Below are 9,734 nucleotides of genomic sequence, written 5' to 3'. Positions count from 1 at the left end.
TTTTTGTGGGCTGTGCATATTTTGAACCACACAAAAGTATGAATGAGATTTTGGTAGAAATAAATATTTAATGTCATTCCCATATTTCATAGTCGATGTTGCTGCATATTCAATCAACAAAATAATGATCACCAAACCCGTCTAGACTGTAACACAATAACGTAAACATGATGTAACTACAAATAGAGAATTATCGGGAAAATATTGTTACAGGTGCCTAAATAATCAAGCAAATACAGAGCCATTGAAATTGAAATCAAGCATATGTCTGTAAGTTTTAACTTTCTACTTAAAATAAAGTATTCGTTGTTTCTTGGAAATAGCACCTGATTGCATTTACACATATCAAATGAAATCCTTCAGCATGAAACTCAAAAGCACATTCCACCATCTGTTCTGCAGCACATGTCAAAGTGATTTGATGTTTACTTTAAAAAGTATTAACAGACCACATCACTGATAAGGCAAACCTGTCTGGGGCTGGTGGCAAGTTTTCCTGTTACATTCAGTCACCTGGAATTAAGCCACAGAGCAAAATACACCTCATTATTATCATTACAATTAAAGCCATTTTTCTGTTTAAGAGAAACAATGCTATAATATGAATACATGGATTGACATCAGTTAAGGTCAAACACCGTTTCAGGAGACCGATCCTTTAGGAATAACATGTTTAATACAGAAAACAAGCTAATTCGCTCAACTGTAACAGTGCTTCTCTAAATGGCTGGATCTGAGTGTCCATAAACACAGATGTGGGTTTGGAGAACTGTACAGGGAACATAATCCATTGCTTAAAATAAGTAGTAAACAACAAAGTCTTTTGAGTCCACCATCTTTGTCAGAGCTGAGTTCTAGCGAATTGCCTTGACTGGGCTCTTGAAACTTGATGCAGCCTGAAGTTGGAGTTGATAGGCCATCGGGTGAATTTTGAAACCATATAACCTGAAAGAAGCCATGAAAAACAATCAGTTCCTGAACACAAAGAATGCTCTTTTTAATTTTCTGAGGTCAACAGCTGGATATGGTGTGAAATCTTTTGATACTAGTGCCAAAGCCATACCTGGTTTTCAGTACAGATACCAAAACAAACTATATTAAAAAAAAAAAAAAGTGTCAAGTCAAACACACCTCGGAACAAACTGGTTGGCTGGCCGCTTCGGACGATACTCTGGGTGCACCATGAACAGCATGTGGGGGAACCCTGTCCCAAAATAGGCTCCATCTGTGTGGTGGTGTCTGGAGGATTTAGGGGTGTACACATCCATGCATTTTGGGCAATAAAGCTTCACCATTGCCTCTCCAGGGATGTCTGACAAACCTACAACAGACAAGAGATACATGATATGGGAGTATGTTGTCACAGCCACTGACAAAGGTCACAGGTGCAGCATGGTTCTTGTGTAAAGGAGGATTTGTTTAATGTGAAAAATGTGAAAAGTCAGACTTACCAATAGGAAGCATTGGCTGATTTTCACAATAGACTCTGGGGCAATACCCAAAATCCCCTTGTTGATACTTTTCCAACTAGGGAGATCAACAAATTTAGAAATTAGTATTGATTCTGGTCATGGAGCATGAAAGAATTTGAAGTTTAGTTTAGTAATAGTGTACCATCTGTGCAATGCCTCTGTTTGTCAGGATGTAGCGTGCATGTATAAGTCCGTAGAGCATCTCTGCTGCCTGCTCTATCAAGTCACTCTGGTTGGGGTTATCTTCAAGTTCCTCATCTGTCAAATGAAACCAATTCAGGCAGTTAAATCACTGACATTTCTGTATCTGATCTCCTCTGGGAACTGCTAACTTTCTAGATATTCTCACCTGGCTCTAAGTCGAGAATCATGTCCAGAGCCTGGCGATAGTGAGGCACCTGCTCATTCAAACCTGTCAGGTTAAACTTGTCCTGTATGTAGTCCTCATCAACCTGTAACACACGATTCCAGACAATGAATGGCGATTAATGCCATCAATTACTGTTGCGACAGCAAATTGCTACAGCGCACTGATGCGGAAGCATTACGCAAGAGCTTAGAAGGATTACTTAGATGCTGCCAATGAAGAAAGCAAGTAGCTAAAATTAGAATTGGATTTGGTGAGTGTTAACCTTACATGCTAATGCCAAGATTGAACAGACAGTGTTTTCCCTTTCACTTGTCACTCTAAGGTGCTTTTTAAGTGAGAAGGCCTCATGCGCTCCAGTGGTACAGTTCAGTAGCAGAGACCACAGGGAGGTGGCTGCCGTGAGCACCTCTAAATGCGTCTAAATGTGAGACCACGAAATGACTCAGATAATTATTTACCACTAGAACAAGGATGACCTGTGTGTGATTTAGGTTTTCTGCTTTAAGTGCACACACGGCAGTGTGAACTTCAATGCAAGTCCATCAAAATTAAAACATGCTTTTGGCATGGTGCACTAGAGAAGAGATGTGCAATTTAGGCCATCACCAGTAAAGGGCCGTAAAAGAGCAACATGTTATGTAATACTGAAAGTTGAAGTCCAAGAATATTCATTCCTCATTTCAACAGTACAGTTCAGATGACACATTGTTTCTCCTGGATCAGGGCACAAAAACATTGAGATAAAAAACATCAAAACATCAAAAGTGCATGGGTGCATCAAAACCAGATTGCAATAATCTGTTTTAATTAAAATAAAATGTAGATATGAGGCAGCATGCAGCCTGAGGGGAATAAGCTTTTCTAATAGTGTTTGACTTTATTCGGCTGTATGTCCTGTAAAAGGGCAAAGGGTCAAACAGTCTGTGAAAGGCACACAACTACAACTTATTACAAGGTGTGCACATCTGACAGGATGAAAATGGAAAGAAAAAGCACAGTTCTTGTAGTTTTTCCTCAGGTTACGTGGACATTTTTAACTTTTCACTTATAATTAAGGTTTAAAAAATATCCAGCGGACTAACCTCACAGAAGAACTCATTCCCTCTCAGTCCACAGAACCAGGATATCCAGGACACCTCCTCTGAGCTGCTCATCCTCCTGTCAAACCAAAACAGTCATTTTACATCCTCACTGGTTGGCTAACAGCTACAAACCGGCAGTTCAAATATTGGAAACTTTACAAGCACATATGTGACAGTTTCTCTCACCACAGCAATAACAAAATAAAATATATATGTCGAACTTTAAACAGAATATCTATTTTGTTTTTTAAATAATCTATAAAGCTACCTTATGTGTCTGTAACCTGCTAGCTGTTAACTACAGTTAGCGTTAGCACCTGATTCACACGCTAGCTTTCTTGCGAGCGTTGCTACATTACAGCTAATAGGGAAATTAATCATTGTAACTGCAATATGTATTTGTAGGTATTGTCTCCTGTGTACCCATGGCAGTTTACAGAAAGTCGCTTTTACTCACCTTTACCTATATTTGCTAATACATCAACTAGAAAGCTTGGCAAGTGTAAGTTCCTCGCTCCCTGGATGACAGCCTTATTTTTTTCCCACCCGCATTCCGCCAAGACCCGCCCTACTCTGCCTCTGATTGGCTAGTACTCGTTGCCTTCGTTGATTAGATTGGTTAGATTTAAGCATGAGGAGCATGATTGGTTAGATTTCGGTTAAAACATCAGCGTCAGAGCCAATCGGAGGCAGAGTAGGGGTGGGTCTTTGAGGTAGACGACTGCAGCTAAAGACATGATGTAAACTGTGGCTGTAAACCTATTTTAGTTAGAAAAAGGACACAATACATTTTAATTCCATTCACTGTTTTATTAATTTACAAGGCAACTATAAATATATAGAATTTGTGATTGTTCTTTTTAAATGTTGTGTTCGAATGTTAGCCTTAGTATTATGATGCAAAATGTTGGCATACATTTATACATATATTTTGTGTTGCAATATTTTGTCTAGCATGATAATGGCCAGTCGCATGTAAATTTCATACATCACACATCATCAACTAAGCAGCTAAAACAACATAGAGTAAGTAGACTATACGATGCAAAGCATATAGTTGCATATAATACTGTGGAACATCTGTTCTGTAGTCATAATCACACAAGACAAAATGCACAAACATTTTATGTATATCGTTACTTATGATAATATGCACATTTTACAATCTGTTAGGTATGAAATTTAAAGAATTCAATTTATGTTTACATAAGAAAGAAGGCACAGTCACAAACAATCCCAGCTGGGCTGTAAAGATCAATCAGGGCAGGTCTGAAAAGGTTTTGCGACCAGGTGGTCCAGTACTTTTCTCATCCTGCTCCTTCCCCATGCCTTCGAACATCAGGATCCTTAAATGAAGAAAAGGACACATGAGCTGTATTATAAAGGCTTTATAAGCTATAGACATTGCATTTGCATCACAGAAACATCACCGGACAAATATGAGGTACTTCTGTTTTGAGTTTCAAAAGGAGTCTACATTAGCGCCTTCTGTTTCAAGAATTCAGAGACAGGTGGATTTTTGGTACCACACTTAAATTTTGATCATGTTTTTTTTTCTTCTTTTTACTAAGGCTGTCAACATAACCACAAATTAAGCATTTTTAGGCAAATAATAATAATTTGGGGGTTTATATTAATCTCCCCTTAATCCTAATCTTCATGTGACACAGTTTTAGGTCTTCCCCATTTGTCTGAAATTATACTGGACTATGCACAGTATATCATACTCACAGTTTTAGAATTGCATTTCTTTTCCCCAGCATCATATTCAGGAAGTCATTGTAGCTGATGGTTTCTTTTGATGTCCCTCCAACCACCTCTGACATCATCTTTTTCAGCTCTAAGTGAGTCTTGGCCAACCCAAGTTTCTCCAGCATTCGTTTTAACCCCATTATGTCTAAAAAAGAAAAAAGAAAAAAAAAGAAAAAAATATAGTTCAGAGAAAAAAAGAAAGTAAGAAATGTACAATAATCTGTCAAGACATCTTTGATAAGAGTCACTACTCAAAGCAACAGTTTCACTCTGTAGCTAAAAATGCTATAGGGCTGTAAGACCGGTTACCTATCTCTCCTTTGTCGTTAAGATCAAACTCCATGTACTTCTCTGTAATACAAGAAAATAGTTTAATTCCAATCCAAAAATGTATAGTTAATTGTTAAATATTGTAATGTGGAGTGATTGGTAGCCCTTAAATTCTTACTTTTAAACATTTCAAGCTTTGAGGCAAGGTCTTCCTCTTCTGCATATTGGGGATCTGAGAGAAAAGCCTGAAGGAGTGATAAGGAAATGATCCAAACAAAACAGACATTTTGTGATTATTATTTTAGGTGTAGTTTATATAGAGAAAAACAGATTTCAAATACCACTGATCTGTCTTGTGAGCTTAACATATCAATCACCAGTTCAACTTACTTCATTGATAGAGTTCAGTTTTTCTTCCTGTTGAGACTTGAGAAGGCCATAAGCTTTACCGCCTGTGAGGAACAAACAACAACAACCAATACACAGATGTCTTACAAATCACACATTCAATGAATACAAAATACAACATTTTATTAACTACAGTGATTAAATGAGCTATAAGACAATATAAAGATAGATAAATGACAAATAGACATAGCAGAAAAAAGTCAAACTAACCTTGTACAGTCTTGTCCATTTCTGTGCACAGTGCTGTGGGACTGTGAACGCTGCACTCAGTGTGTGAAAGGCTCTGGTGGCACTTCTGTTAATAGAGCCACAAGAGGAAGTGGAGTGACAAAGTTTCATTTAGCATAAGTTAGGTTCCTGTGTAATATTTAAGGTTGCAGCAAACAGGGTCAATTGGAGGATGTAAATCATGAAATTCACATCTGAATTTCACAAGACAGGGCAGTAAAAAAATATTGCTGTATTGCCCAATAAAAAGATATTTGCATATAGGATATTTGCTCTGCAATGGTCATGATGTGTTCATTCAAATGTATAAGCTTTGATACAGTCCATGTGGAAAAGTGATGTATCTGCAGTTTAAAGTTGACATTTTAATTAAGGAAGGAAGAATACTGCAAGAAGGAGAACTTGTTCTTGAAACATAGAAAAATGCATGTTACTGGGTGAAAATCATTTTCATTACGTTACATTCTCTGGAGCAGTTGGGGATTAAAGGTCTTGCTCAAGGGCACCTCAGTGGTGGTGACGAGGGAGGAGCTGCTTTTTCAGTTTCCCCATCCAAATGAAATAAATAACTTGACTGTAATATTTGGTTTTATGGCCGAAGTCCAGCTCACTGTAGTGTTTAGATCTTACCACATGGTGGCAGTGTTGGTGATACAATCAGGTAAATAGAAAAAACTGTACAATAAGTTTCAAAATGAGACTTGTAAATGACTTAGAGAACTGAGAATAGGTGGAGACAGAGGAGTCTAGATGAGAATAATTTTTTTTTGTCCCTCCACTCCGCTACATTCTACATGAAAATGGCACGTTTTTATCTTCAGGTTCTCCAGTTATTAGTTTTGTTATTCGTCATAGAGTGCAAAGGTGAGTAGGCCATTGAATAATTTCTTTACCAGAGTCAATCAATTAAATGAACAGTACTGATGTATTTGACGCATATAATTTTTTAAATACTTAGTAGAACAAAGGAGTATTTGGTGTTTCCCAGCTTACTGTGATTGGACTGTATATTTGATAAATGATGTGATTTTAAAAATATATATATATTTCAGCTATCTATTTAGAAATTTGGACTTATCTGTCTTACATTTGGTTCTTACATCAAATGCTTAACTGCACACCGTCTAAACACCCTATTTATACAGTTTGCACTTTGGTTCTTATTCTTAAACTGATCATAATCTTAATTTCTGGTCATTTTAAAGACAGCTCACCAGTGACTGTGTCAGCTTCTCAAGAAGAAGATGCACTTCTCCCATGTTTTAATTCAAGTGTGATAGGTCCAAAGAACTGCTACAGAGTCAAATGGACAAAGCAAGTAACACATCCCAGGCAGATGAAGGTTATCCTCGCCAGGCCTATAACATCCAAATTCCAGGATGCTGATCGTGTAAAATGGGAAGCTGATGGAAATGGACAAATGTCTCTTCTTCTGACCAAACTGCAAAAATCTGATGAGGGGCTGTACAGTTGTGAAATCTGGAATGGCTGGGATTGTATTCTGGTCAAAAACATTTCTTTAAAAGTAAAAGGTAACATTTCATTTCTTATTCTTGCTCTTTTACAAATGAATCCCACTTAAACATTGTTAATCTCTCTTCTTTTAGACTGCAAAACTCATAAAGCAGTGAAGGCAGCACCCAATACAACTGCTAACCTGATCTGCCCAGTGAACATAACATCAGGACAACAAAGACCTCTGAACATCTCCTGGGCAATGCTGAAAGGTGGCAACCCTGTACCTCTCTTCTTGAACAGGGTTGAGATCAATGAGAGCTCATTATCTATCCAGTCTGTGAGTGAAAGTGACAGTCGTTGGTACAGATGCACATACATGCTTGGTCAAACTCAGCGCTGCTTTGACATCAACCTTCAAGTCCAGGGTAAGACTTTAAACTATTGTATTATCACTAGCGAGAAATGGCAATATAACTCATTTGTGTCCTTTTTTATTTCCTTTAATAAGTGGAAGATGTGGTCACGGCCACAACGGTTCCAGTTACTACAACAATGACTGTACAAGGTCTGTTTAAAAATATGTAATATGCTAATTCAATTGCATCAGTAATCATCTGTCAATTGTGATGATCATTGTTAGATTCATCTTTAAGGTCAACGTTCAAATAATTACTTCCTGCACTGACAACCATTGAAATTGTAGGGAAATCCATGAAGGAGGAGAGCAGTGGACCATTTAATGCAGTCGTGGCTTCAGTCATCACTGTGATAGCCGTAACTGCTGCACTGATAGGACTGTTCGTTTACTGCAGATTTAACATCCAGAGAGTCACGCAGCAAACACAGAGGCACCAAGCAGGTGTGATCTGCCTAGAAGCACTTTCAGTTTTGAAATTAAGAATAATGAAGTGTAATTGTAACCTATAGCATAGTTCTCTTGTTATTGTTTTTTAGATGCTCCTATTCAGTCTGATGACACTTATGAGACTGTGGATGATATGATCTCAGAGGGTGAGAACCACATTTTTCTTTTAATAGCCTCTTTTGCCCAGCCCTCCTGCTTTGTTCACCGATGACAACTTTTTAACTTCTGTATCTCACAGATCATATAAACCTACATGTCAACAGCACGTACCAACAATGTCTGGATGAGAGCATGTTCACATGTAAGTTGTACAACTACTATAAATATCATAGTTTATCATTCTCATCATATTCACAAATAGTCAAGTAACTATTTTATCTCCTTTATTGCAGTGACCTACAAGTAATTTTCATTCTTCTCAAGAAAAAGAAGATATTCTTCATAAAATTAAAGCATTTATCCTACTGTGTAAATGACTTTTATTCTTACATTTATGCATCATGTAAAAACATGTAACATCTAAAAACCTGTAAAGTTTTGCTAAGAATAGTAACAGTGACTTTGCTGACTCATGTTGAGCAACATGGAAAATGTTGTCATCTGTTTTCCTTAGACTGTTGAAAAGACTCTGCCTTATTACCCTGTTTTCATTAATATATCTAATAATCTGTATATTTTAAATCAAATGTGTTTAGAATTTAATGTTTCAATAAAATCAATAGTCCAATATGAATTAATATATGTGCTATGATGACTCATAAAGAACTGAGAATGTTAGAGAAACAATTTAAAAAAAAAAAAAAAAAAAAAAAAGAAGCAGATTTTTGTGTATTCATGATAGAATTTAATAGTCATTAATGATGAAATGGAGAAAATAATTAAATGTTTATTTAGTGCTAGTTTACAGCCTGTAATAAATCATAGAAACTGTCAGTGTTGTTGGGTGCTTCTCTTCTGGGTTGTCTTGGTGGGAGCAGTTCCTCATTATTTTCATCCTGAATGCTCTCATAAACATGAGTCTGTGAAGAGGAAAAATGACAAATTACATTACACAAATCAAAAATTAAACCGTTATTCTCAACACCATTATTTTTGTCTCTGAGGTGTTTTATTATTACCATTTCAATGCTCGACGGTTCAGCTCCTGCAAATACAGAAAACATTCTCGTCAAGACTTTCAAAAGCATTTGTGGGTCAGTTGTGTGGTTCCTCAACCAGATTCAGTACCTGCATCCTTGTTGTGCTTCCTCTTCATGTACATGTAGAGTCCTCCAGCAGCTGCACACATCAGGAGGCCTAGAGGAAGGGCAAACCATGCAGGTGTTTGCAGAGCTGTGGATAAGAGATCATTATCATTTCACGTCAGTTTACTCAGCAACACATTGCATTTTCTCATGTGTACATTTTATTTAGGTAAAAAGGTAACAGCGTGATGCATACGTACGGTTAACAGGGCGCCATGTCTTTGATAGCATCACAGCACCCTCTCTATGCACACAGCAGGCTATTTCAACTGATCTCACTGGAAGAACTGGCAGGAATAGTGTGGATATTAAGGTGTTACTGACATTCATTAAACTGCTCTGCAGGCCATTCTGGCTGCTTCCACACCAAGTTAAATTGAAGTCGTTTTCACATTTTTGAGCACACGTAAGCACACAAGTCAAGGTGAGATTATCTCCTCCTGGCCCATACTTTGAGGTAACTGTTGAGACAAACATGAGATGTTTTTATAGATGTAACACAGTAAATGTAACACAATGCATTCTCTGTTTTGGCATCTGTATAGAGGATTTTAATACTCACCATCCAGGGTGTGTAGTTTGATT

General features: G+C 37.3%; 3 protein-coding genes across 3 annotated transcripts; 1 reads left to right on the top strand and 2 right to left on the bottom strand.

Annotated features, from left to right (window-relative positions):
* Window positions 1-654: 654 nt before the first annotated feature.
* Window positions 655-3,484, bottom strand: LOC121906370 (casein kinase II subunit beta). The gene is made up of 7 exons (XM_042425211.1): window positions 3,382-3,484; window positions 2,925-3,000; window positions 1,822-1,924; window positions 1,615-1,730; window positions 1,452-1,527; window positions 1,132-1,321; window positions 655-945 (listed from the first exon to the last, which is right to left on the bottom strand). The coding sequence occupies exons 2-7, from the start codon at window positions 2,994-2,996 to the stop codon at window positions 855-857; spliced, it is 648 nt and encodes a 215-aa protein (XP_042281145.1). The 5' UTR covers window positions 2,997-3,000; window positions 3,382-3,484; the 3' UTR covers window positions 655-854.
* A 242-nt stretch (window positions 3,485-3,726) lies between these two features.
* LOC121905825 (allograft inflammatory factor 1-like) lies at window positions 3,727-5,660 on the bottom strand. The gene is made up of 6 exons (XM_042424353.1): window positions 5,565-5,660; window positions 5,337-5,398; window positions 5,125-5,191; window positions 4,986-5,027; window positions 4,656-4,821; window positions 3,727-4,270 (listed from the first exon to the last, which is right to left on the bottom strand). The coding sequence occupies exons 1-6, from the start codon at window positions 5,581-5,583 to the stop codon at window positions 4,183-4,185; spliced, it is 444 nt and encodes a 147-aa protein (XP_042280287.1). The 5' UTR covers window positions 5,584-5,660; the 3' UTR covers window positions 3,727-4,182.
* A 687-nt stretch (window positions 5,661-6,347) lies between these two features.
* On the top strand, window positions 6,348-8,962 carry LOC121905824. Its single transcript, XM_042424352.1, has 8 exons — window positions 6,348-6,446; window positions 6,788-7,114; window positions 7,190-7,465; window positions 7,549-7,605; window positions 7,744-7,899; window positions 7,995-8,051; window positions 8,144-8,206; window positions 8,298-8,962. The coding sequence occupies exons 1-8, from the start codon at window positions 6,377-6,379 to the stop codon at window positions 8,309-8,311; spliced, it is 1,020 nt and encodes a 339-aa protein (XP_042280286.1). The 5' UTR covers window positions 6,348-6,376; the 3' UTR covers window positions 8,312-8,962.
* Window positions 8,963-9,734: the final 772 nt, after the last annotated feature.

This window comes from Thunnus maccoyii, chromosome 10 (assembly GCF_910596095.1).
Source record: "Thunnus maccoyii chromosome 10, fThuMac1.1, whole genome shotgun sequence".
NCBI classification, from domain to species: domain Eukaryota; kingdom Metazoa; phylum Chordata; class Actinopteri; order Scombriformes; family Scombridae; genus Thunnus; species Thunnus maccoyii.
Note: the sequence above shows the minus strand (reverse complement) of the source record. Positions and strands in the feature narration are given on the sequence as shown.

Excerpts from the sequence above, each read along its gene's own strand:
- LOC121905824 (XM_042424352.1), top strand. The coding sequence starts at position 6,377 with ATGAAAATGGCACGTTTTTATCTTCAGGTTCTCCAGTTATTAGTTTTG. Across the intron at positions 7,466-7,548 it reads CATCAACCTTCAAGTCCAGG|TGGAAGATGTGGTCACGGCC; the intron begins GTAAGACTTTAA and ends TCCTTTAATAAG. Across the intron at positions 7,606-7,743 it reads TACAACAATGACTGTACAAG|GGAAATCCATGAAGGAGGAG; the intron begins GTCTGTTTAAAA and ends TTGAAATTGTAG.
- LOC121906370 (XM_042425211.1), bottom strand. The coding sequence starts at position 2,996 with ATGAGCAGCTCAGAGGAGGTGTCCTGGATATCCTGGTTCTGTGGACTG. Across the intron at positions 1,731-1,821 it reads GATTCTCGACTTAGAGCCAG|ATGAGGAACTTGAAGATAAC; the intron begins GTGAGAATATCT and ends TTCATTTGACAG. Across the intron at positions 1,528-1,614 it reads ACAGAGGCATTGCACAGATG|TTGGAAAAGTATCAACAAGG; the intron begins GTACACTATTAC and ends TGATCTCCCTAG.
- LOC121905825 (XM_042424353.1), bottom strand. Across the intron at positions 5,028-5,124 it reads AAAGCTTGAAATGTTTAAAA|AGAAGTACATGGAGTTTGAT; the intron begins GTAAGAATTTAA and ends CTTGTATTACAG. Across the intron at positions 4,271-4,655 it reads AGAAATGCAATTCTAAAACT|GATCCTGATGTTCGAAGGCA; the intron begins GTGAGTATGATA and ends TCTTCATTTAAG.